General features: G+C 38.8%; 3 protein-coding genes and 2 long non-coding RNA genes across 10 annotated transcripts in view; 3 read left to right on the plus strand and 2 right to left on the minus strand.

The window, feature by feature from the left end:
* Positions 1 to 1,018: 1,018 nt before the first annotated feature.
* LOC124192357 lies at positions 1,019 to 4,043 on the plus strand. The gene is made up of 11 exons (XR_006873702.1): positions 1,019 to 1,301; positions 1,364 to 1,514; positions 1,582 to 1,668; positions 1,739 to 1,924; positions 1,996 to 2,114; positions 2,189 to 2,371; positions 2,441 to 2,542; positions 2,658 to 2,808; positions 2,872 to 3,228; positions 3,294 to 3,503; positions 3,583 to 4,043. It is a non-coding gene; the product is annotated as an uncharacterized LOC124192357 (long non-coding RNA).
* A 3,100-nt stretch (positions 4,044 to 7,143) lies between these two features.
* Positions 7,144 to 8,398, plus strand: LOC124192522 (replication protein A 70 kDa DNA-binding subunit-like). Its single transcript, XM_046585882.1, has 7 exons — positions 7,144 to 7,264; positions 7,440 to 7,602; positions 7,661 to 7,765; positions 7,835 to 7,934; positions 7,991 to 8,106; positions 8,166 to 8,306; positions 8,369 to 8,398. The coding sequence occupies exons 1-7, from the start codon at positions 7,203 to 7,205 to the stop codon at positions 8,396 to 8,398; spliced, it is 717 nt and encodes a 238-aa protein (XP_046441838.1). The 5' UTR covers positions 7,144 to 7,202.
* A 397-nt stretch (positions 8,399 to 8,795) lies between these two features.
* Positions 8,796 to 10,121, plus strand: LOC124192026. The gene is made up of 3 exons (XR_006873553.1): positions 8,796 to 9,343; positions 9,404 to 9,593; positions 9,654 to 10,121. It is a non-coding gene; the product is annotated as an uncharacterized LOC124192026 (long non-coding RNA).
* Positions 10,122 to 10,766: 645 nt separating this feature from the next.
* LOC124192023 lies at positions 10,767 to 15,836 on the minus strand. The gene is made up of 12 exons (XM_046585161.1): positions 15,654 to 15,836; positions 15,424 to 15,489; positions 14,754 to 14,875; positions 14,323 to 14,636; positions 14,124 to 14,253; positions 12,334 to 13,863; positions 12,240 to 12,254; positions 12,040 to 12,152; positions 11,808 to 11,978; positions 11,621 to 11,750; positions 11,277 to 11,383; positions 10,767 to 11,199 (listed from the first exon to the last, which is right to left on the minus strand). The coding sequence occupies exons 6-12, from the start codon at positions 12,440 to 12,442 to the stop codon at positions 10,873 to 10,875; spliced, it is 972 nt and encodes a 323-aa protein (XP_046441117.1). The 5' UTR covers positions 12,443 to 13,863; positions 14,124 to 14,253; positions 14,323 to 14,636; positions 14,754 to 14,875; positions 15,424 to 15,489; positions 15,654 to 15,836; the 3' UTR covers positions 10,767 to 10,872.
* A 132-nt stretch (positions 15,837 to 15,968) lies between these two features.
* The window catches only part of LOC124192016 (filamin-A-like), a 29,117-nt gene continuing 18,697 nt past the window's right edge, over positions 15,969 to 26,388 (minus strand). For all 6 annotated transcript variants that reach the window (XM_046585145.1, XM_046585142.1, XM_046585140.1 and 3 more), the window contains 8 exons: positions 20,384 to 20,489; positions 20,170 to 20,310; positions 19,009 to 20,097; positions 18,659 to 18,934; positions 17,887 to 18,080; positions 17,585 to 17,810; positions 17,095 to 17,511; positions 15,969 to 17,020 (listed from right to left, as the gene is read on the minus strand). In XM_046585145.1, the coding sequence (XP_046441101.1) occupies positions 16,836 to 17,020; positions 17,095 to 17,511; positions 17,585 to 17,810; positions 17,887 to 18,080; positions 18,659 to 18,934; positions 19,009 to 20,097; positions 20,170 to 20,310; positions 20,384 to 20,489 (2,634 nt within the window). In that variant the 3' untranslated portion in view covers positions 15,969 to 16,835. The remainder of the gene's footprint in view (positions 17,021 to 17,094; positions 17,512 to 17,584; positions 17,811 to 17,886; positions 18,081 to 18,658; positions 18,935 to 19,008; positions 20,098 to 20,169; positions 20,311 to 20,383; positions 20,490 to 26,388) is intronic.

Below are 26,388 nucleotides of genomic sequence, written 5' to 3' on the forward strand. Positions count from 1 at the left end.
ATTATAAATAAAGACATAAACATTTTTGAAAGAAGTTATGAAAAAACCGAATAACAAACAATGTATTCGCACAGTGGCGGTTTGCTACTGAAAAAAATGTACTTGTTTTTACAAATCTACTTAAAGAGCTATTTAGTTGTTAATGATTGATATTAGATTGTTGTTGTTAGTTGATATGCCTGAATTATTTCAGATTTTTAGGTCTTATAGCGAAATGGGAAAAAAGTGGGGTCCATGGATTTGGTGCGCTTGAGTGATGGATTGCTTGTTAAATGGAAAATTAAAGGAAAATTGTTAATAAATAACTTGCCCATGTTTTTTGTGAATTGATTGTATCAGATGAAGAACAACTATGATCACAAGTTAAAAAATGTGATAACCAAGAAGTTACACAAAAATTAAGTATCCACTGCTCTGAACTGTGAAAGTTTGACTACTGCGTTCACAAAGACTACACACTTCGTATTTTACCTATTTCTTTCAAACATCTACTAGCGGTTTCTTGGATCATATGTCTAAAGAATCGTTCACACTTTTGCGTTTACGTATTACATATAATATATTTTTGGTTTAAGCAACCTGAACCTAGAAGTTAACTGGCAGTCCGTTGTGAAAAACGGTTGCTTAAGCCCTTTAAGTACGTTTACGTCAACGTAAAACGTAAGACTTTGTTTAGGAATTCAAACAATTAAGAAATTTATTTCAATGTTGGTAGCGCCCTCTTCAATTCTGGGTGGAGCTAAAAATGTCTTATTTTTTTAGATTTTCAAACCAACGACAGTTCTGCTCTTATTGTTTATATTTAGAAGTATTTTTTATTTTATTTTGCCTCGTCGCCTCATAAGCCGCAATGATAACAATATTCATAACTGAATCTAACTTTTTTAACTTCTTATTAATTTTGAAGAATATAGCTGTCAAATTATTTGTTTTTTGTTCATATTTTTGGTTTAGTGCGCTCTGTAGTTATATGCTGATTAGTCCCATTCGGCGTGCTTGTTGTTGACGTTTTGGCAATTTTCAATAGTCGTCTGCTGTAGTTTTTGTCAGTTTAACCCAAGGTTTAACCTGAGTTGTCGCCAATTGATAGCTGTCAGAATCCTTGATTATATTCTATTCAAGCTTATTTTCATGGTGAAAGTTTTCTTCGTAAATTTGTTAGTTGTGTTTCTTTTAATGTTCTAAACGACTGTCTTTTGTCATTTGTTTTCAAATGAATAATTATGTATGTGAAGCAGACGATATGTTTTCTTTTCTAAGAAACTTGTTGTAGACATCTGTTTTTTCCTTAATTTGGAAAGGTAAGAATTGTTGTTTTTGTGCTAGAACAAATATTTTTATATAATTATGTTTATTATTATAGGTGTGTTACCTGAAAAGATGTTTTTCACTGGAGGAGCTGGGTATATCGGAAGCCCCTGTGTAGTTAAGCTTATGGAATTGGCTATCTGGTTATTTCTTGCGAGAAGTTTGGGAAGATTGGCTGTTTCTGGAAGTGATAGCATTCAGCTAAGGTAAGAATTGTTTGTTTTTTCTGTGAGAACAAATGTTTTTTATATAATTCTGCTTCTGTCCTTTCAGCCGAGTAATAAAAGAAATAACCTTAAATTGCCATGGAATAAGTCATTGGAAAGAATAATTCACTATACAGTAGCAAAGAAGTTAACGGTAATTTTTAGTCAAAACGTTTTGATGTGACACGACAAGAAGAATAATTCTCTATTTTGAAAATATCTAGGCGAAGAAGTTAAATCTCAAGAACAGAGCTGAGAAAGGCCCAATTGATAATTCTCCTAGCAAAGATTCATCAAGTAGTTCATTCAGGGCTGATAAAGAGAAGTCAAAGTTGCAGAAGGAGCTGTTGTCTTCTGTTGTCTCTGCAGTCGAGCTTATGTCTCAAGTTGAGTCAGCCTACAAAGAAAGGGTAAGATCCCATTATAGATTCTTCTTGAACAGGATGGAATAATTATTCATAAATCATTGTTTATTTTCCAGGCCAATTAAAACATACACCAAGAAGGTAGAAAAGTTAGAGTTGCACGTTCACGAGTACACACTCTAAGTGGAAGAGCTCAACAGCATATTATCGACATCAGCAGCCACAAAACTCGTTTGTATACTTTTAGACAACGATTAATTTACAATTTGTTAAAGAAAAATGATCACAATAAATTTATTTGGTCAACAGGAAAACATTGAACCAAGGAAGTTCGATAGCTGAAATTCAGCTACGAAAATATCAGCTATTTAAAGACCAACTCAGCTCAAGCCAAATCAATTCGAACATCTGCGTCGTCGCTTTGAAGACAAAGAACGCATCCAAGTACGAGCAAGCCTGCACTTTTCACACCGAAGAGATCGAAGAAATCATGTAGTCTGACTTATAAATTTTCCCTTCGATTTGATGAAAACGGTTCGTGATTCATTTCCTGTTTGTTAGGCGCAAATTTCACATCCAGGTTACATAACTGAAAAACAGATCAGCGCATTGATTTCCAAATGCTCAGGTTTGGAGAAGAGGACGTCACGTCTACAGAGTGAGGTAGACGTTCTCATTATCGATTTGGAGAAGCCAATTAATAACTCGTGGTGGAAAATTAATTGTATTCGATAAAGAGACTTAAAAGCGCATTATTTTTTATTCTGTATGATTCTAGATGGATTCCGACATACTCGAGAGTGGCTGCATTGCAATCGAAAAGAAATTTCGCAGCACTCAGCCAGTTCCTCCAACGCTATCACCTCGGTCGAGCGATCAGCAAACGGGCGAATGGAAGTTGGTTGTGCCAATGTCCAAGCGGTGATGCGGTAAGTGTCAAAACAAATTCCATGCATGTTTTCTGAGACCTTTTATGTCTGTTTTTTCTTCAGACGTTGGTGTTGCTGTTCTTAGCGACTTATTGCTTTATGCCGTTGGTGGCCATGACGGTCAGTCGTATATCTAAATAGCAAAGAACACTACGATCCTTAAACCAACTTGGTCGTCTGAGGTAGCGCCCACATGCCGCACGTGTGTCGGTGTAGCTGTTCTCTATGGTTATCTGTGTGCCGTTGGTGGCCAGGATGGCGTCAGTTGTCTTAAATATGTTGAACGCTACGACCCAAAAGAAAATAAATGGAGTAAAGTCGCCTGTATGAACACTTGCCGATTAGTTGTAGCTGTTGCCGTCCTGGGTGGATACTTGTATGCTGTGAGTGGGTCAGATGGCCAGATTCCTCTTAACACTAGTAATTAATCTCTTCTTTTGATTTTCCTGTCGACAATGCTATTATTAAAATTTATTCATTTCTAGTGGGAAAATACGATCCACGTCAAAACAAATGGACTTTGGTTGCTCCAATGTCGACAAGAAAAAAGCAGTTGGGTTGCGCCGTGTACAACAACTGAATCTATGCCGTAGGTGGACGAGACGACACCACTGAACTCTCGTCAGCTGAGAGCTACAATCCTAACACCAACACATGCCAGTCCCATATTGGCAATGAGCTCAAGAATGAGTGGCGTAAGTTGTAATTGATTTTTTTCCTTTCAATGAAGCGAATTGGAGCTTTATTAATAAAATATTGTCGGACTTTCTGTAGGTCGGACTTGCCGTAGTCAATGGACAGCTATACGCAGTAGGTCGATTGAAGTCTACAATCCGGAGCAGAATCAATGGCGACTGTGTGTCACCGTAATTATCGGTGGCTCGGCGGTGGTGTGGTCCTTGTTAAATGCCTCAACACGAAACTCACTTGTGGTAACAAGAGCCGCAATCTGACTTGAAAATAAACCAGCCGAAGTTGCGTACCAACTTCGCCGGTAGGTAGTGTACATTATAAAAGTCTTTGAGTTGTTGCTTTTCCCCAAAAATCCTATTATTCTATGTATTTTTTTTTGTTTGAAAACTGAGCTTTATTGGTTTTAGTTAATTGCTTTTAGCTATAGCAGTAACATTTCAAAGCTTTTTTGGGGGGCTATGATGTTTGTCCAACAATAAAAAAATGTCCAGGCTTTAAACTCTTGACTGATTTCAATTTCCTTTAAGACCACGAAAACACGATGGCGGTACAAATTTTTAAACCATACGTTATAGATATACAAGACCAGAAGTCTTTTTCTATTGGTCTAGACAAACTTCCAACCATGAGTCAATATATTCAGTTATACAGCTACTTTCCTGACGAGGGTGGGGACTTCAACGCTTTTTTGGGTTCACTCTTGCTTCTTCAATAAGAACGATTGTTTGTGATTTTGAAATGTACCAAAGTCATAGATTTGAGTGTGTGTTAAGTGATAGTAACCTATTATTCAGCACGGTTGAAAAGTTGAAACTTGACAAAGAAGAGATTAGTTATTTAAAATGGAGCACCAGTGCCCTATACATCGAAACGAAAAACAAGAAGACACTTGCGTTTTTTAAAAAACATTACAGTCACCTAGAATTAATTCATATTTGTGAAACATCTTCTATTTCCGTAGATATGGTTATAGGAGAATATGGAATTGCAAAACCTATCCGAATATCTGCTCAAAAGAAAACGGGTGACAGGGAAAAATTTAATTCTCTGTTCTTGGAAATCAGAGAAACGAAAGTCATACCCAATTTGCAAGAAGATATTGATCACATTCTTGATCAGTCAAGTTACGAAAAAGTCTTCCAGCGGGCAAAAAAATTAAATTTCATGGAAAATTACAGTCTTAATCTCCGACCGTGGCAAAAAAAAGTGTTATCATCATTGTCTTCCCAAAGTAATCGTCAAATTCTTTGGGTCTTTGACCTAAATGGAAATAGTGGAAAGTCGAAATTAGCGGAATACTTAGAGTTTAAAAATTCTTACTACGGAATTTTACCAGGTAGGTCTTTTTTATTTTAACTGATATAAAAATGATAATTAGTCAAAATTTGAATCTGCGTTATCCGTTGTCACACCTACACTCGGAAAATGGTTCAGATAAAAGGTTTTCTACGAGGTTGAATAGGTTGAAGGCCGTGGAGTTTTGGGTCGACCTTGTTTTTTATAGGAAGGAAACAAGTCTTAGCTAAATTTGTTGTGCATGAAATACATAAACACAAATAGAGAACTCTAAAAACTGAAGCGATGACAAATCTGCGTGATATCAGCCGAGCAGCGATCAGCGACTTTATTGAATATTTTGTGAAATTTTCTTTTTTTTTCGAAAAAGTGAAAATCAATTGTCGTGCCGCTGCCGCTTAGACCCTTGAGCATAGTCACGTTTCCATAGTTGGTCTGTCACCCAGCAGCGTTTCTCTTGAGCCCCGCTTTTTTAGATAGAATAAAAAGGGAAGAAAACGGAAGAATTTTGACTTATTGTACATTTCCTCCTTTTTGAGGAGGGAGGGGGGCTCACAAACGGTTGTGCTCGAATAAATGTCAAAATGGCATCAAATTATGGAAGATGATAGTGAGAAGCAATATATAGTACCATACGACCGTTTTGGATATTATTATATGTTGCATTTCGTTTATTTTTTCCAATTTTCCTCGGTATATTGTACAGTACACACACACACACACACACACATCTAATAATTCCTGACCATTACGTTTGAGTTGGGTGCCACAGGACATGTTCTCCGTCACTTCCACAAATGACGGCGAAAAAAATTACGCCAAGTTCAAACTCAACAATTGAATGCCCAAGACTAAATTTTATTACAATTAAATATGAATAATAAGGTTACAAGATACGGTGAGAGAAATAACGAGACTCTGATATGTTTCACAAATAATCAGAATTGAATAGGAATTCAATTTCTTTTTCTTTCAATTAAATTCAGGATCAATGCACAATGAAGCTGGTCGCGTTGACGCGGAAGCACCTGGTTATTTTATGGATTTCTCCAGAGCAATAGCTTCCGACAGAAAAACAATGATACAAACATTTAATCTCATAGAGTCTGTAAAGAATGGAGTACTTCGCTCGGGAAAATATGCTGGATCTTCAAAAATTTTGACTAATCGTAGTTTAGTAGTTTTTTCAAATTTTTTGCCTAATTTAAAATTTTTGAGTCTCGACCGTTGGCAGTTTTTTCATACAAAACTTGGAATTGTTTACATTTCTTGCGATGAGGTGTATGCTGGTAAACAATATTCTTGTTCAATAACTCGTGACTCCAATAAGTGTGATGTTCGAAGTAACGAGTTACCCTGGGCGGAGGGAGTAACTGATGAAGATTTAATAAAACAATATTTGGAAGTGTATAATGTAGATATTAATTTCAGAATGTTTTATGATAACGCCTTTGCTTTCATGCCTTTAGTAAGTAATGATCAAAAATCCAAGATAAGAAAAATGATTCAAACTCGTAATCATTCCGCTTTATATGCTTTTGTAAAAGAAAATCACTGTTTTGATAAAGGTATTGTAACCCCAGAATTCATTAAAGACTATGGAATTTTTACACAATCAGAAGAATCTTCTGATAACGAAAACACTGTAAGCGAAACCGAATAATATTCATATTCATATTTACTGTGTTTGGTTTCCTTTTGTTGTGCAACAGTAATTGTTTTTTTCATTTGATTATTTGACCTTAATAAAAAAAGGACTTGAATCGAAAAGTTGTTCATTTTTCTTTTACTCAAGAGATTTTCAAATTAAAATACTCAAAGGGAGCATATTGCGATGACGGCGCTCTCCTCCTTTTTCTCTATCTGAAAGTCTTCACTTTTCTGTTCGTTATTCACTACTATTTGTTTGACCTTTCCGTCTCTTTGTTGAGAAATAAGGCAGGTACCGTAAAAACCATTTTATTTTTTATTTTTTTAAACGGAGTTTAAAATTTAATATTTTGCTTTTCAATAATTCCGTTTCTATTTTTTCGTGCTTCCTTTTCCCGTCATTTGAACCCAAGCCAATAACCCTTGGTTTTGTCCAAGTTTTAGGTTTATGAAAGAAAAAACGTAATCTGAACTCTCCTAGAGACAGATCGTGCTTGCCAAAAAAGCAATGTTTTTGGTTTCTCAGCATATGTTTTTTTATGTAGCAAGACAAATGTCTAAATTTCCAACTATTTAACTATAGATCCTATTACGAAAACATATCCATGCTTTTTCCAACCAATCAGCGGACGTTTTTCCTTCCCCCCTTGGTCTGTAGCCTTTTAAAAATAAGGCAGCCTAAATGTGTTATACTTCAGTTCAAAAACAGAGCGCAAAACAACAGGATTATTTTTTAAGTTTAAGTCTTTGCAAACATGGAAATTGAAAAGACAATGAAAATTTATCCCATAGAGTGCATTACGCCATACCATAAAAAGTAATTTATATGCCTACAATTTTTATTTGGATAACCGTGTAAAATATGTTTTCTATTATTATTTGTAAATTACTGTACTGTTACTGTTAGTGTGCTGATAAGTTACCTGTAAGAAGTGGTTAATATGACTGATTTTTTAATCGTCTGCCTTTTCTTCAAAATAAAATTTTTCTAGTTGGGTAATGAAGGTAAGAGTGATTCAAAAATCACCAATAAGAACTTGGAGTAACGATCGGGGGCAGGGAAAACTTTTTTCAATGGATTTAATTGATGAAAGTGGGGAAATTAGGGCCACAGCTTTTAACGAAGAATGCGAGAAATTCTACTCATCAATTAAGGTAAATAATTTTTTAAAGTATGGTAAATTTTAAAAATAAATCGAAAACTTCTTTTTAGGTTGACGAGGTATATTTTATTTCTAACGCTCAACTAAAAACGGCCAACAAGAATTTTTGTACTCTTAATAATGATTATGAAATGACTTTTGGAAGAACGACAGAGGTAATTTTTCTTTAGTTACATCAAGGTCTATGAAGTAATTTCAATTTATTTTGGTTTTTCATGCTGTAGGTCAGTCATTGCGACGAAGACTCTTCAGAAATTCCGTCAATCACGTTTGACTTCACATCCATCTCAGATGTTTTTAAAAAAGAAAAAGATAGCGTTATAGGTAACACAGATTTAAAACTTAAAAAAAATAGCCTGATAATGTTTAGTTTTCAATAGATGTGATTGGGAGGATAAATTTTGCTTCAGGAAAGTCATCTTATATTTGTCCTTTGACTCAAAAGGAAACCATATTCAGAGATATTCAACTAGTTTCAGAAGATGGAACTAAAAAGGTAAAGAAAGTAATATATATTTTAAGGGACATTTAAAGAATTCGAAATATTTATTAAAGATAAATATAACGATTTGGGGAAACTTGGTAGATGACGTTGATGTCGTCTCTAAACCTATAATTGCTTTTAAAAAAGTTAAGATTACAAATTCCAAAGTATTTGGAACATCTTTAAAAACAACTAGTGCTTCGATTATAAAGGTAAATTGAGAAATTATATCTTAAAATTTTTAGTATATCTTTTAATGATATCTTTAACTTAGATCAATCCCAAAGGATTCTTACCTATGTAAGAAGTTTCATCAAGTCGAATACGAAAAGAAAGAAGACAATTTTTTAAAAATCTATACATCAAAACATGAATTTATACATCAAAACATGAATTTTAATTGATTTACAAGAAATCTGTAGTCCTGTAGTTCTCTCTATTATAACAATACAGTTATTCTGCAAAACAGTACAAGAAGACTTTTTTGAATCCGACCCCTCGCTTCGCTCGCGAGTTTCCCTCTAGTCTAGGTCTGATCTTTTTCAATTTTTTTTTCGATTTTTTTTTCTACTTTACTTTAATTTTTTTTTTCTTTTCGCCTATTTGTTTTTGGTTCGATATTTTTGTTCGAATAATCGTTTCATGGGGAAATATTTTAAAATAAATAAACTAGAATTCATTAGAATTATTTTTAATATTATCGTGCACTTTTTCCCATTTTTCAATGAATTATTTCGAATTGGCAATCCCAACCTTTCCAGCCCATTCATAAACTGACAGTTGAGCTGACTGTGTCTGCTTGTATTAATTTTCAGCTGAACTTCTCGAAACAGGAAAAATAGTGTTGCCTTCAGATTTCGTGTTAGAATTCATTAGAATAATTTTTAATATTATCGTGCACTTTTTCCCCTTTTTCAATTAATTATTTCGAATTGGCAATCCCAGCCTACCCAGCCCATTCCAAACTGACAGTTGAGCTGACTGTGTCTGCTTGTATTAATTTTCAGCTGAACTTCTTGAAACAGGAAAAAGAGTGTTGACTTCAGATTTCGTGTTACTTCCGACTTTAAAGACATAATTATTCCTTTGATTGTAAGTGATTCAACAGGGTACCACTCATCGTGTTATAAAAAGTACACAGCTGTTAAAAATAAAGAGGTTGAGTCTGCATTGTCAAAGCAAAAAGCACTTGACGAGCAATCGGTTTTAGTGGAGTCTACATAACAACCTACAGCACAACCAGCCTCAGGTAACTGAAACATTGTTGAAATTGTCATAAGTTTTTTGTAATATCCTTCCTTCTATTCAGACAGTGCCGTTTGCCCGTTTATCCAGCAACTAGTACTCATTCTTTGAGGTCAACATCAAAAGGAAAGGAAAATTAAATAAATCTCCGGACTGGTCTGCACTTTGATAAGTGCATGTTTCGCTTTAAGAAAAGAGAACAATTTATTAACAAAGTGGAATCTCTAATTACATGTACAACTGCAAACATTCAGGTATTGCTATTGTTTTTTATATTTGACAAGATTCCACTGTTGATGTTTATATTGTTACAGGCTAGCATATTACAAGATGCAAAGGCTTTGTAACATAAGATTATCTTGGATAATTTTGCTGGCGTACAATGTGAATTACAATTTGTAGCTAAGGAAATGAAATACCATAATTCCTGCCGGAATAAATTTCATTACGAAGCAAGTAGGACTACAGCAAGCCTTGAGAAGAACAAACAGTCAGAACGCACGTTGAAAATTGAGATAAGAGAAAAAGCTTTTACTGCTGCTATTCAATTCGTCAAAGATTTCATTATAAATCAAGAAGAAGTACACAGGACGAGAGATGTTTCAGATCGTCATGGTATGTTACAGACCGAATATGGGCTTGAACCAAACGACATCTCCACAAACCGTGACTACTTGTTTCTCGCCAAGTTGACTGAACATTTTCAAGGGAAGCACTGCAGTTTCAGTTAACATTAAAAACGCCATCTAGTTTTTCTCTAATAAATTTCATCCAAAATTTTAGCTTTTTCTAGTTTTTCGAGAAACACTGTTGCTACTACTAAAAACCATTAACTAAAAGCCATTCATCATTTTTATTATAGAAACTCACTAATTGCTGTAATTCATAAAAATTATAAATTTATGATTTTGAAGTTGAAACAAGTGGTGGTCAATGTTACAAAAATTCCCTTCCTTTATCCAGAATTGCCGCGATCGATGGAAATGATCAAGATCGAACGATCGAACGGCAACTCTGCCTTTATCTCCGTAGACTCGATCAAATTCAAATGTAAACATCTGCCAATCACCTTCCTAAAGAATACCGTTTTCTCTGTATGTCTTTTATGATGTACCTTCAAAATTGTTGGGCATACAACACAAAAACGAAAACAAACTTACAATATTTATGGTTAATATTAACCGCTATTGACATTGATCAACAATGCCATCCTTTCACTGAAGTTTAAGCCGTCTTTTAAGAGAAAAATATTATTTCTTTGTTGAAAATTTTCTGGTGTCCTTCCATGGCAACGTACTCCACAACAGTTGGCAGTTGTTAAGACGTTGACCTTTGCCCAACAAAATCTGGAAGGTGGAAACCCAGTCTTTTTTCTGTTAAAACTGTATTAAAAGTGCAAGAACAAATGACATCAAAGCCAGACCGAAAAGATTGAGTATGTTGTGTTACGTTTTTGTAAATTAAAATAATTCCAGACAAATAAGGGCAAGACAACCAATATTGCGCTCATTACTTTAAGGAATACTGTAACTTTCATTTTGAAGAAACCTCGATATTTGACAGTTTCTGGACAAATTCCAGATTAGTGTCTGAAATTTCATTATTTTCTAACTGAAAAATAATTTCATCGAAGAATTCGTAGAAAGGCCTAATAAAGCTTGGGTATTCAACAAAAAAAGTATAGAAAGAAGCGTAGAGATTTCTAAAAGCATTATAAACATCATTGCCACAAAATATTGAATACTGATCTACAACAAGATAGAAAGCACCCGGTTCTATTATAGTTCCAATGCAGACAAGAAAAGGTTGTTTTAAATGTGACGGCTTGTCAGAGATGAAGTTTTTTAGATCTTCATTTTCCTAAAAGAAAATAAAAATTGTCAATGAAAGAATAAAAAAAATTTTAAATTTAAAATGTTTTTTTTTTTCGAAGTGACCTTTTTGAAAACAATAAACCTTTCCATAATTTTTTTGTGTGAAATTCGTCTATTTTTCCTTATAGCCGGATGAGTAGTCAGCAAAAGCATTAGAGCCTTTAAGACATCTAAAAAAAATTGTGGAAAATATTTGTTTTGTTGTAGTTAAAATTAATTGAAAAAAAAAACAAAAAATTTTTACAGGAGGTGTACCCGAGTTTTATATTGTACACTTTACTTCATGATTTTCTAGGCTCAAGAAAAAAATAATAAAAAAAATTTAAAAAGTGATAAAAAACTTTAAATTTAAATTGCCATAAATATCTATAAACTCTTGGAAAAAAATGGAAAGAATGGATATGTACCGTTTGGACATTCAAAATCTCTATCTTCTTGTTTAGCATAAGCAATTAAAGCCAACAAGTAATCATTTAAGAAGTTTGAATGAAACTTTTGTTTTAAATTTGGAAATATAAGAAGAAATTCGGACGTAATCTGCAATAGAAACAAATATGTTGATTATCGTCACTATTTTTAAACGAAAGACTATACCAAAGAACCTAGTTGAAAATCAATAAAACGAGGATAATTCTGAATAATCCTGGTAGCGTTTCGAAGAATCGTTCTTATTTGAAAACGACGAAAGTTAAAAGTCTTCTCCATGAATTCTCGAATCTGGGTATCATTGGTTGGACTTGGTGTGTGATCTTTTAGCCAATTTTTCTTGAATATAAAAAACGTTGAAACAGCAATCGGTAACATTTTGTTTTTGCTTGAAGATTACCATATAATGCATATCGTTTGATGCATAGGTTACTTGCTTTTCACTCGTTTTTGGTTTCTCATTTAATGGAACAATAAAAAGAGGGTTCATAACAGTTGTTCTCCTCACCTTTTCTAAAATTTGTTGTAAATGCAAAGTTTGTCGAGCTGTCAAACACAAACCTTTTATCTGATCTTCTTTAAGAGTGATAAAACAATTACCATCTATCTGACTACCTATGTTGGATATTAGATAAAGAGGAAACTTTGTACTATCTTGAATTTAGAGTTTAATTAAGAGGAGAAAAATCATTACTTTGTAGAGATGTAATTGTTGTTGTATCAACTCCCATTTCTGCAAGGTACTCCGATAAAGAGAAGCAGTTTAATTTGGATATTTCTTTGCACAATGATGTGTTTGCCATTACTTTTTTTATTTGACACGGAAAGAAAAAAATTTCTGTTTTTTAATACAGTTAAGGGCAACCGTCTTACTAAGTGTCATAACAGAAACTATTGCCTTAAATCAGTAAATTAAATGAACCTAAATTTCTAAGTGTCGCTCTCATGTGATCGTTTAAAGAACTTCATTTGAAATCGTCCCTTGAGGTAGAATATGACAACTGCGCCCCAAGTGTTCGAAAACAAAAACAACTATTTTATCTGAATTTGTGTTTGGGTTTTTAAGACACTGCCTGCTATTTTTTAATTTTTCTCAAAAGCTATTTGGTTATTAAGGCTGAGCCAATCTTACGGAATACCTGTTTTCATTTATGAGAAAAGTAATACTTTTTTAAATTCGGGGGGAAGGTTATATTATGGGATAAGGTTGAAAAAGAATCAGTTAACATTTTTACGTCACACAAGAGATCTTCGAGATAATACCCCAAACATTGAATTTCTTTAGATTAACACTTTTGCTTTTCGAAACCTCGATCTTTTTAAGGTAAACAATTATACGATAGGCGCCATCTAGTATTTTAAAAAATCATAATAGAGTAGTCTAACGTCCGACGTTGCCTGTTCGATGAAATTCTGATCCCTACTTGTTTGGTGTCAAATCGAAAATCGATGACGATTTGACACCAAATCAGTAGGGATTAGAATTTCATTGAACAGGCAACTTTGGACGTTAGACTACTCTATTCATAATAGTAAGCATTCAGACCATCTAATGTAGAGGAACCTGGGTTGTGTGGTAATGGATGGAGTCATTTGAACTACTACGTAGTTTTAGGAGAAAGCCGAATGAGGCAGCACAGTATTTCATCCTACTGCAGTGGGAAGGAGGGGGAAGTGCAATCCCTACTACGTTGTATGCAAAAGTCCTCTAGCCTTTAAGCACTGTGCTTTTGGGTTGTGTGCTTTTCGGCAGTGTGCTTAAAGTCCAGACTCGCCCCCAGGGGGGGGGGGGGCCTGTCGCTTTCTCTACCGCGATAATAACATGATGCAAGTTATGTGCAAGTTATTATTTGTTTGGCGCAGAAAGCTTGTTTAATCTAGCAGTTCTCGACTGTGTCAAACCTGATATTGATCAGGTTGCCTCAGTCGTATACTGCATGATTGAATGAAAACTCAAAAGACGACAGATCAAACTATTTGAAGTCACAACACAAAATACTGGCAGGCAAACAACAACATAAAATTTTTCAACTCAGGAACCCAGATGGAACAGCTCAGCTACAACAGGCACAGCAATTTGAGGATAACACCATCACAGCTACTTCTGGATTACACTGCAACCGCATGCTGCATACAATGGTTCAATCCGTCTTCGTACTCTTCTTCCTTTCACCATTTGGCAGCAACAAGGAAACCCACAGCGTTAAAGAAGTATTTGTTATACCTATTTGAGAAAAGAAAATTATTTTCGAGAAACACAACTGTGTACACATGCATACTCATCATAACAAAAGAATACAAAGAGTAACAGAAAGCCATGCAGTCCAACAGAATAACTTTGATATCTAAAATCTTACGAAGGCAAAGTATTCAAAATTTCTATAGTAGCGTTGCAAATTGGTCTACTCTATAGTCATGTTAAATCTGTTAAAGTCAATGTTAAATCTGTGGTACTTTTGCAAGACATTTGATAAGAATAATTACTTTTTTCTGTTGCATGGGATGAGACGTACGCCTAAGAACAGACAGCGAGACACACGAGGCACGCCATTTCGGCAATGTACAGGCACTTCCAAGTCTGAGTTGAATGACTTGGCAAAGTGGTTTCCACATGCTAAATCACATGTAAATTTTCACATCAACATTTTACATTCAATAGCAATAGGAAATTAACAATAAATACCTTTTAATTTTCATCGTGAGAAACGTCACGACCAGCAACCCATTTCTGCTACGTCTTGGAACAAAATGGCCGAATGCGTCCCTGAAGACACTTACGCTAACTGGTGGACATTCCAGCCAACTTTTGACAGCCACCTATTGACAGCCATCAGATTCCTGTTCAAATGACTGAACGCAATGGCTGCCTGGCTGGAATGCTGGATTCCAGACAGCAAGCAGCAGCTCAACTTGAATTCGACATGCCTTTCGGCAATCACTAGCTGGCACGAAATGAATCAAATGAGCATAAACACCAGATTACTCCAGCAGCTTTCCCTAATGACACGAATACACACAGTTTTTAGTTAGCTTTTCAGCCTTTTTAACTCTTTCAACATAAAAATATATGATATTAACAGAAAGTATTGGGGTCAAGAAAAAAATTAAACTTACAATTTTCTGAAGAAAAGTATAATTTTCCTGCCTGTGGCTGGAAAAAAATACATCTATCCATCTCCACCAAGAAACTCGAGGATAATGTTCGATGACGTAGCTGAAGTCACAGAAATCAATTCCTATAAAGATATTTAAAATAAAAAAAATTTTACTTGGGTAATTTTAGATGTAAATAATTCATGGTAACACTGAACTTTGCAACTTAACAGATTATATTGTTTTGAATGAAAGGCATAGAATCAATAGCATGTCTTCACATTGATAATTTTGCTTTCATATTTCACATTAGATTCCTGCTAATAAGCTCCCTTGATTTGGCACTATTCATCATTAATGGCTGTAGATTGTTCTTAAACTAATTGCTGTTCAATTTGATGAAAATAGTAATGTAGGTATGACGAAATATTCATTTTCTTTATGGGAAAATGAATAGGAGAGTAGTGAACAGTAAAAACTATGCAGTCCCTCATAATTATTTTGATGTTAAAATTGATGAGGATTCTACAGCTGTCAAGATTTTCCCATTTATACAAAAAAAAAACTCTTGTTCAAATAAATGGAAATAGAATTACATAAAAGCATGTCCAATGTCAACTTCTCTAAAATTCAACAAGACTGTAAAGGGATCTATAGCTTTCTAGCAATAAAATGTAATCGACATAATTACTTTTGCAGTGAAGTGAAACAGCAATGGATGAGACAAATAGCCAGTAAAGGTAGCAAGAGATGATATCTGCAAATCTGCAAATGCAAAATGGACAGCTGTCAGGTAAAAGCAACAGATGATTTGGCCCAGTCGCCCCAGTGGAAATGATTAAATCCACACAAAAATATTTCACATTCGATAACCTAGGAGGCTAGGAGAATCCAAACCTTAAATCAAAATAACAGAATTACCTTTTTCCATTTCATAAAATGTAAAATATCGAAACGAAATACACCATAATGAGCACTTGAGCAGCAACACATTCCTGTCTAAGCATGCTGTCTAGTGTCTGCTGTTTGAAAAGCAAATGGCGGATGGACACTCCGCCATCTAGTGACAGGCGACAGATTCCTAAGCATAGACTGAACGGTCCCTCAGATCGAACACCGGAATCCGGATGAATGCCGGAGTTGAATTAAAAATCCATAGACCATAGTTAAATTTGTGGCAATACTAGACTGGAGCCATCAATCCCCTTAAGAATCGACAAACGGGGATTTACTTGCTACACTTCTTTACGAGTTTATTTTTGGCCGGATGCGGTCTGACATTTTTTTCAAACCGTGAATGTATTTTATTTATATTTCTCATACAATAAAAGAGCTAAAGAGAAGAAAGACGGAGAGGGAGAGAGCCAAAAAAAGTTGTGAGTTCTATCAAAAGCGAAAAAGCAAAAAATAAGGTATAAGGATAATAAAATTGAACAACTGAAAGTAGAGATTGATACGGAAAAAGGCATTATCGTGATATAGCGACAGCTCCATTTTTCCCAAAACACCGTTGAAAAAAGAAATAAACGTCAAAACAGAAAAAGAGATGACAAAGACGGGAAATCAAAGGCAGTTTTTCGTACAAGACTAATTTTTGAAAACAAAAACAAAAACGTTTAGCGGGTTCGCTACCATGCTCTAAGACTCTAAAATTAGAGTTTAAAAGCACTACGGTGACCAAGCGATTGAAGAGAGGAGGAGAGGGTGTCATGGATATAGATAGGGCACTCAAAAGGCTGGCAAGGATGTATTCCGGAAGTCTGTGTTAGACAATAAATGTTCACTCGTCTGCAATCACTTATTTTATCTTTTTCCTCAAGTTGGTGACGATTTCGACAAGTCCTTCGTTTCCACCTCTGTTTGTGTGCTATTTGGCAGTGTCTATAGCCAGTCGTTCTTGTGTTCTTGCTCGTCTAATCAGCAGGTGAGTTTGGCGATAAAGAAGGATTGGGAAAAGGGAGGGGTAAGTTTTCAACATAATAATTTTTTTGTGCTTTTTTTCTTGGGCAAAATCTACTTAGAATTTTTTGTTTTTAAAATTTTTTTCAATTTGGGAAATCTCTCGTCAACCGATTAAAATTCAGCGTGTGGTGTAAACTCCTTCTACACTTCGACTTTGAAAGGCGATCCGGGAATATGATCTTCTCCCCATTTGACGATGATGACGTAATCACCTCGATCACGGACGGCGTAATTCACTTGGTAGCTGTTGTGACCCAAGTGTTTGACAAAAACTTCCTCGCATGGGCCTTTGGGTCCATAGACGGCCACGAAGAGCAAGTTAGCACCTATAAGGAAAAACAAGTTACCAATTAACATCGCGTTTAGTATTAATTATTAAAGTTTAAATATATTAACGTACCGGCATCAGACGCTGAGATGCTGAAGGTGTTCTGTTTATTCATGTAAGCCCTCTTGAGTCCCATGCCTTTGCTGGTGACTTTGGAGGCGTCAGACTTGAACACGGGAAGTGATACTTGAGACGATTTTTTGGACACCTTGGTTACCGTTTCGACCATGACGGATGATGTTTCTGTGACACCCTTCGAAGCCAACAGTTCTCCCGTGCAGGGTACTCGGAATGGCGAGCCAACAATGTGGAAACCGTTATACTTGACGGCGATAAAGTAATCGCCTGGCACCAGTGGAGTGTACCGCACTTTGTAACCTTCCTCCACGTCAGTACAATCCATTGAGGCCTTTGACGGACCGTCGATGGTAACTGCTAACGTACCGCAACCGGCGCTGCAAGTGTTGACGATAAAGTCCGTTTTGTGACCTATGTCAAACGGAAAATAAATCATTATTTACACGATCCAAAAAAGAGATCAATTTAGAAGAAATGAACATACCAGTCTGCGATTTAACAAGTCCAGGGCCAGCTGCGTGAACTGCTGCCGGATCCGCATCTTCTTTGCCTACTTTGAGGGGGAAAGGTGAGCCGGGGATATGAACGCCATTGAATTTGACGTGAACGTAGTGGACACCGTTATCGCGTGGCAAAAAGCGCACAGAGTAGATATCAGTGTCGATGGCAGAAATGAAACAATCGTCTTCACTTCCAGATGGAGAAACCACCTATTTATAGTTATTGTAATTGTTGTTAAATTAAATGTTGGTCGTGAATAATTTTTTTTTGAATATTTAAATGTACCTTGGCGTCGAATTCTCCCTTGGCACCATTCTTACGAACGATGAAGGCTTGTGGTTTATTGGGTGCACAACCGGATTCCGGGAACTGACCGATTTCAATCTTGTGTGCATCACCTTGTTCCGGGCTGATGTAAACGCGGAACGGCGATTCGGGGATGTGCTTGTCGTTGAACTTGACACCGACACGATATTCACCTGGGAAAATAGAAACGGGACAATATAGAAGGCATTCTCAAGTTTAACTGGGCAATTCAAAGGGTCGACCATCGTCTTCTCTTGGTACATCCTGCTGTTGAATGTATAACTCGTGAGTGGTACAATGGCGAATCACTGACATGATTGTGATTGATGAATTCCTTGCACTTTCCAAAAATATATCACAGGCAACCGGTTCGTGTGAGGTAGGAGCAACGACTGGCGAGAACCACCAGTGAAATTTCTAAACTCCTGTGTGTTTAGGTTTTGACTCTCGCTTCCTTTCATTCGCCAGGCCATTGAGAAATATGGCCAAGTTTACACCTGGACTCACTGGAGCGACCGAAAGTATCTAATTATGGCTCACGAAGAGAGGAAAGGGCCAAAAAAGCCGCAGCAAAACCGCTTGACTCCATATAAGTCGTTTGTTTCTGAGCTCAGAAAGTCGGGAATCGCCCCAGCAACTGGAAGTGAGTCACCTGTCATAACATTACCACCCACTCATTCACCAGTCACCACCCAAATGGACGGCTTTGCTGGAACGGAAGGGACCCAGGTGGGAGGCGAGAAAAAGTTACCTGGTTCAGAGACGTTGTAGACGACGTAGCATGAGCCATCTTTACGGTCCTTGAAATCGATTTGAGCCTTGCTGGGACCTTCAACCGAGATGGCGAGCGATCCAGCACCAGCCTCGCGGGTCCAGACGTTGAACTCGCACGGCTGCCCTTGCTCACCGCGCTCAAGACCTGGACCGCCAGCGTGGACCCTGTGAGATCCACCGTCACGGAGCGGACCAACCGTAAACTGGAACGGAGAGCCGGGGATGTGCACATCGTTATACTTGACGGACACAGCTAGTTAACAAGAAATCAAGAGATATGTTATACAGGCGAGAATTTGACAGTAACATATGATGATGAAGTCTTACTGTGAACGCCCAACATGGTGGGAACGAACGAGACTCCATAACTTCCGTCCTCGGTTTCACCGATGTCAGCTCCTTCGGTAACGCCGGATGGTGAAGTGACGCAAGCCGACAAATCCATGGTGGAGACACCAGGAATCTTGAAAGCTAATCGGCATTTGCTGCCCACCTCCGTCTGAGGCACAGAGGGGCGTTCACGCTTGATGCGCTCCGTCTGGGTGTTGGAACCTTCACCCGCAACCTTGATGGTGTACGGTGATCCTTCGACGTGGTGATCGGCAAACTTGAGGTTCATGATATAATAGCCAGGCTCAGTCGGACGGTAAGAGATGTCCAGGGTGCCGTTCTCGTTGTCCTTGCACTTGATCTCAGCTTTGCTCGGACCTTCGATGGACAACGACAGACCACCGTAGCCGGCCTTGCGAGTGTCAACATTGAAGGTGTTGTCGGTGTGCGTTTTGCCTTCCAACAGAGCTTTGCCGCTGACGGTGACCTTCTTGGCGTCACCAACTTCGCGTTCGCCAACCTTGATCTTGAACGGCGATCCTTGGATCTGTTTGCCCAACTTCTTGACGGACACGTAGTGATCGCCGATCTCACGCGGAGTGAACGAAATGCCAAGATTGCCATTGGGAAGCATTTTCAAGAAGCAAGGCTCCTCGAGTCCCGAAGGCGCCTGGATAGATGCGTTCAAAGCGCGGAGTTCGGCGTCAGCCACACGACCGGCAGCGGGCAACGGGACTTCGCTGTTTGAGCCAACCGAAATCTGGTTGCGCTTACGGCCTTCTCCGGTGACCTTAGCGGCGAAGGGGCTTCCGGCGATGTGCTTGTCGGCATATTTGACTGACACCTTGTACTCACCGGGAGCGAGTGGCAGATAAGAGACGGACACGGTTCCGTCCTTGTTGTCATTACAGCCGATGTCGGCTTTGCTGGGGCCTTCGACGGCCAATGACAGACCACCCGATCCGGCATTCTTGGTCGAAATGGTGAAGTTGCAAGCTTCTCCGCAGACACCGTGAGTGAGACCGGAACCATAGGCGGTCACCAAGCCATTTTGAACTGAATCCACGAAAAACTTGAACGGCGATCCTTCAAATTGAAACGTTTGTTAATAATTGCCGGTTCTGAGAATAACATTATTTGCTTTCAACTTGCACAAACCTTGGACGTGCTCGCTGTTGTAGTGAATGTGCAACTCGTGAAGACCCTCCTCACGGGGTTCGTACTGAATGCTAACAGTACCATCACGGTTGTCCTTAATCAAAGCTTTGTCGATTTTGCCGCTCGGCATTTTTACTTCTCCTGTATAATAGCAAGGATGGTGGTGATTTATATAGTATGTTGGCTATTAATAACTATTCACGGTCGGGTATACCTGTAACTTGACCGCCGGTGGTTGGCAAGGGGATATTGTGTAACTCAACCGGTCGATATTTCGAATCGCTTGGGCTTCTCTTGACAGGTTCGTCTCCGGATTGAGCCTACATTGAAAACAGGATTTCATGAGTAAAAATACAAGTTAAACACACACACACACAAAAACGAATTTATTTGTATAAATTTCCGTAAAAATCAGATGCAGCTTTCGGGAGCGCAAGATAATTGTTCAAAAATTTTTAATTAGGATGGAACTCGGAGCATCTCTACTGGCATTAACTTCATGAATACTTTCGATGGCAGCTTGAACTTTTGTTTCATATTCCTCATATCACAACATGTGAAGTTGCCAAATAAAAAAGACAACTATGCAAAATCTAACCCAGTCCAACAACAACACAGGATTTTAGACTACGGAAAAAATGCAGACAGCCAATGACCTTCCCAAATCATAAAAATATAAAAATATCTCCACGTCATAGATTCTACCAAACAACAATAACAACAAAAAAAAAACAAGAGTACGTGCTATCGTCTCAGTTTTCATATTGCGTGCTTATCGATGGTGTTCATGATCGCTGTACAGATAATCGTCGACGGCTAGTGTGTTGTGTACAGTTTGTTACGACGTGAATGCGTGTGGCAGCTTTACAGCCACGCCCAAAGTGGAGTATACACAATACGCAAGAGAAATGAACTACAAAGGCCTACCTATCTTAACCGTCAACAAATAATCAAAAGAAGGAAAAATGACAAGTACAGGTACGTAACTGATGAAGAAAATATCTGATTACGAAAAACGATTGGGAGACTTCGAAACAAGGATATGTTAAACCTCGTAAACCAGGTGGCCTAGTCGACTTATCTGACGCCCTATACAAAACATTTTATCTCAGTTTCTGCTCTCTCATATATACGGAGGTGAAGTTAGCGCGTAAGTTAAAAAGTTTCGTAACGTATCGGTCGAATTCCGCACCGCCCTAGGAATAAGGGAAACAAAAAGCCGTGTGCGGTCTCTATGTGCCTTGTGTGTTGGAGCGGAGACCTTCTATGGTTACAAAATCTGGGACGTGGCTGTGTCGTCTATTTTACATGGTTGACTTCGTTAGGATCGTGCCATGCACACAGAAAAAAAAAAAAAGAAGGAGACTTTTAAAAACATGCAAAAGAAAACCAACAGATCCGGAAAGGAGAGAGACCGAAAGATGTTGGACACGCCCGATGATCTAGTAGTCCCTTTTACAACGCCCAGTCCTCCTCCTCCTCCTGTTTGTGCCCACCAAATCGAGCCATAAAAACCTAACCAACTCAAAATGTTGATTTCCATTTTGCCCTCAATTGAATTATCTTAACGAAACGGGTCTCGGGACTGTATACATAATCAAATATACCTTGGGGTGGCCAGAATCGAGTCGATGAGGCCATGGCGGCCAGTGAATGCGAGAACGGGCCTGATAGGCCTCTTCACAAAACGGGAATTCGGGAGTTGTTTCGGCGTTCAGCAGAAATAATAAACGCCTTCGGTAAAGAACGGGGCCTGATTGACGACTTGGCGAACGTGCAGAATGATCAGCCCGACGTCCGACGGGAGACGTCGTCGTCGTCGCCGTTGCCGACGGACTCGAACTAATCCGCCGCGACGTTGATGACGCCATCGCCGCACGGTTTGGTGGCTGATTGTTCAAATAACCAACTGATTTGGGCGACACCACTCTGGCTGCCGCCATTTAGAATCACGCACGCACGTTCAAAAGCAAAGGGCAAAGTAAAGAGAAGCGTTGAGACAAAACCAACCGGCCTAAACGCCACTTGCGCAATGGCCACCTGGCCACCAAATCGCTTCGCCTATCAGCACAACAAAAATGACGGGTTCGCGAGACTGGGTAGTAGGTTAGGTGGTTCACTCGTCGAGAAAGAGAGAGAGAGAGAGAGTTCTAAAAGGCTTTGGATGTAAAGCAGCAGCAGCAACAACCGAACGACCTCCACCCTGACTGTTTTGCATGTCTTTATAAGGACAACACACAATTCTCGTGCTGCAGCTTTCATCTGACGAAATAACATCGCCGAAGAAGCTAAAACAGATTTCTCTCCAATCTCAATGAGTCGATGTGTAGAGAGTTAAGGAGACACTCCATGTTGAGAGAAGAAATAACCGTACATCGATCTTTCCACCAACGTTGAATCGAATCTTTCGATCAACATGTCCTTCTCTTCAAGTTATGGCAGGCGCATCGATCAAACCAAAATTGTTATTATGCAACTTCCCGTTCATCATCACAGGTCATAAAGTCATTAATTCCCTAGATTAAAAAAAAAAGCCTTGGGGGTTTGGAATCCGACGTTTTATCTGGCCTATACAAAAGGCCATTACTTTTTTATCCACCTGATTACAAGCGCCTTATGGAAATGGCGCCGCATCTTTCGTTGCCGTATCAATTCCGAGCATTTATAATCTGTTATTTGCTTGGCAGAGTGGCGTCAAATGCCAAGGCATGTAACAACTGACAGAAAAAATTTGAAACTATAGGGGGACGTTCCAACTACCAAACGACCTGGGGAAGGATTCACGTTCTTTTGCGAATCGGCAATTCTGCGATGGTAATGTGTTTCTTTTCGCCCTAGAATAGATTGTTTGTTTGAATACTTTTTCATCAAGTCCCTTCCAAAAAAAAGCCTTTGTCTACACAAAACAAAAGTCCTTTTTTTTCTCCCACGATTTCTTTTTTTATGTAATTTCCTTTTTGTCTCTTGAAGTTGACGACGCCATTCGATCGATCAACAGCCGGAATGCTGACGGAGCAAAAAAAACAAAAAAACGGAAGCCCTCGAAAGAGGAGAGAAACATTAAGCTGGCTGGATATGTATACTACATGTATAAGAAATCTTGGCTATTGAATGATCTAGATCTATCATTGCCTGGCACACGTTTCGTGTTGAATGAGGACTAGGCAAAATAAAACAAAAAAAAAAAATAAACAAAAAAATAATAAACGCGAAAAAAGATTGGGATCGCCGTTTCTTTGCGATCAATGAAATTTCACGGCGTGTGACAAAGTAGAAATTCGTCATCTTAGCACTGCACCCGTGACAACCACTCAGTCATTTTTGAAATGCCAAATGAATTCGATGGATGATGGGGCGTTGGTTAATGGATACCTCGTAGGGGAATATATAAAAAGAAAACAGGTTTGGGACCAAAATGGTAATTAGTTCGCTGTTCCATGCACTCCGCCCAGACGATACCAAATCGGGGAACGTGCGACCGTCAAATCGCCCCTCCCCTCTTCTGGCTGGCTTCGTTCATAATTTTTCTTCGTGATCAAATTGATGCATTACAAGTCAAAGAGAAAGAGAGATGCAAATAAGGGAAACGCCTCTCCTTTCGTTCAGAGAGTGACAACGGGTTGAAGCTATTAAAAGGTGGGAAGCGCGCAGCACCTTCCCATTTAAGGATAAGCAGCACGAGAGCCTCCACCGATGACGAAGCGGAACCTTTGGCTGAGATCTAGCTCCTTTCTCTCGTGAGAGCAACTATTTATACGTTATCAAAAGGGGCATAGCAAGAGACTCGACATGCAACGGGATTGTTGTCCTTACCTGGAGGTATTAGCGCAAAGGTAGCGGTGGGGTGGTTCAATCCTAAAACCCACTTGAAAGATTGAATTGGAAAAATGGTTCCTTAATTCGTTTGAATGTAAACGAGGTTTGAGTGTTACGAGTCTAGGGAAGAGTCAATAAGCACAACAGCAGCAGCAGCAGCTGTGAGAGAGTGTCGCTAGGCGAATGATGGCCTCGAGCGTGTCTAGCACCGACGGAAGACTGGCCTCAGCAGCTGCGGATGAGTCCCCGGCAAAGGATGTGCGAGAGTGGGAGGATCAAAAAGTCCTCGACGGAGCTACGAGGATTCTCTCGTTTGACCCAAACACCCTCCTCTTTTTTCCTTCTATTTCTTTCCCGCACATCCCCAGATTTTTGGGTGCGCTCAGTTGTAAACAGCCATATTGCACAAACTCACGCGATTCTGCGCGTCCGCCTCTGCGCAACCCATAAAAAAAACTAAAAGACTCTCTCAAGATTATTTGGTGGTCGTCGCCGAGGTCTCAATTCTGCTCTCAGGATACTATCACAATGCCATACCATCCTATATTTACACCGTATACTGTACAATGCGATCGATGCACCGAGGCGTATATATATTACGTATGATATCCCTCCTTCCCCGGATATGGCTGATGGATTCTCTGCTGGCCGATCCGGGCGACACTGGATCAGCTGGATCCATCTATTATTCTTCAGAGTCTCCGACGAAAAAGGAAAGAAATTTAAGGTACGTACTACTCCGCGGTCTAGCCCTCTCGTCTATTAATATCAACTCGCACCTATTTCTTTTTCTCTTTTAGTCATCAAAACAACTATCGTCAAGTCAAGAACGACGTCGATGAAAGCTACTAGCTGGAGAACTCTGGGAGGGACTCTCCGGAGCACGGCCTTAAAAAATGTAATTTTTTCCTCTAGCTCGTGCGTGTAGTTTATTACAAAAATTCTACAGTTCAAAAGGAAGCAGTTCTAAAGACAGAGATAGAGTCGTTGGTGGTGGAAGAAGTCTACTGTTCGAAAGCGGGCGACCGTCGTTGGTTGTTCACTGTTTTAAAAGTGGCGTGCTGCTGCTGAGGAAACAGCTGGCCGTACTTTGCCAAGATCTGTCAAGACAACTTGGGTCTGAGCAACAAACCCGTGACCGAGGAGTTTGCCCCTTTTCTCTCGCTCTCTTGTTGCCACTTCAAGCGATCCGACACAGTAGAGCCATCAACAAGGCAAACAAAAAGTAATAAAACATGACGACTTTTCCTTTCTATTCTCTTCTTGCGACTGCTCCTCACTTTTATTCCCATTATTTAAACCAATCCGCTAAATCCGTAGTTGTCTCTTAAAATCCACAAAGAAATTTCCCCCAAAAATCTTTTTAGCGTAGAAAAAAAAATGAGCGTGAGGCTGCAATTTTAATTTCTGAAAAGTTATCCGGATGGATCCATTTGACCGGCCGGCCAGTTGTCAACACTAGGCAACAGGGAGAACACGGTAGGCGGCATTCCAGAAGGTCAGTAAATCAAGTCGGCTGTTCAAAATAGATCCCCGTTCGGCCATATAAGAAACACGCCGGCTTACATAGATGTACATAGATCATTTGACAGCCAACAAAAAGCTAAGAAATTCCTCGTGAGAATTTTTGAGAACGATTCAATACCTATTAACTAATATTGCTGAATCAACCGCACGCCAGATTTATTGTTTACGATTCCCGAGGGGGGCGATTTCATCCTAAGCCAAACGAGCCTATAAATGCGCTACGCGTTCTAGCAAGTTCGAAGTGTAGCAACAACAAGAGAAAAGAGAAGAATCTTTTCTTAAGGAAGAAAAAGAAACGGTCACGGCTGAGAGATAAAGGTCGGTCTACAAATAAACTGGTCCAACACCAACGAGAGAATAGCAGAATGGTGGGGGCATTAAAATGAGAACGGTTGCTGCATCGTCCTAGCTGGTCAATGGCGCGGAGCAACAAGAACCCGACGGATTTACGAGCACTTGTCCAAACAGTTTTCCTGAACTTCTTTACGCATACAGCCTCCTCCAGATCGCCAAAGAGCAAACTGGGATACAAGGGGAACATATAACCAAGTCAACAGCAGCAAACTAACGGTACCACCCCCTCGGCAGTGCGATTTAGCGCGGTTATTATTATGTGACATCTATTACAACTCGTTGCTCATTCCCATCTGCCAATTACCTCTAAATTTATTACAGGACAAAACGGAGGTAGCAGTCAAATTTGGCAAGAGATACTCCCGCTCAGCTGGATAGGCCCAGAAGGGTAGCGTGACACGTAAAAACAATTACGGTACTGCGCAAAATAACGACATATCACTTTTGGAATCCTTCGTTAATTATCTTGTGCCAAAGTGAACGACGAAAATCGCACCGAGAGCCAAACTAAGTGAACGACCG

The sequence above is a fragment of the Daphnia pulex genome, chromosome 4 (genome assembly GCF_021134715.1).
Source record: "Daphnia pulex isolate KAP4 chromosome 4, ASM2113471v1".
Lineage (NCBI taxonomy): Eukaryota > Metazoa > Arthropoda > Branchiopoda > Diplostraca > Daphniidae > Daphnia > Daphnia pulex.

What these genes read in the sequence shown, in the direction of transcription:
- LOC124192522 (XM_046585882.1), top strand. Translation starts at nt 7,203, where the DNA reads ATGGAAATTGAAAAGACAATGAAAATTTATCCCATAGAGTGCATTACG. An exon ending in AATTCTACTCATCAATTAAG is followed by an intron (nt 7,603 to 7,660) that starts GTAAATAATTTT and finishes ACTTCTTTTTAG; the next exon opens with GTTGACGAGGTATATTTTAT. An exon ending in CTTTTGGAAGAACGACAGAG is followed by an intron (nt 7,766 to 7,834) that starts GTAATTTTTCTT and finishes TTCATGCTGTAG; the next exon opens with GTCAGTCATTGCGACGAAGA.
- LOC124192023 (XM_046585161.1), bottom strand. Translation starts at nt 12,442, where the DNA reads ATGGCAAACACATCATTGTGCAAAGAAATATCCAAATTAAACTGCTTC. An exon ending in CAAACGATATGCATTATATG is followed by an intron (nt 11,979 to 12,039) that starts GTAATCTTCAAG and finishes TTTATATTCAAG; the next exon opens with AAAAATTGGCTAAAAGATCA. An exon ending in ATTTTCAACTAGGTTCTTTG is followed by an intron (nt 11,751 to 11,807) that starts GTATAGTCTTTC and finishes TTTCTATTGCAG; the next exon opens with ATTACGTCCGAATTTCTTCT.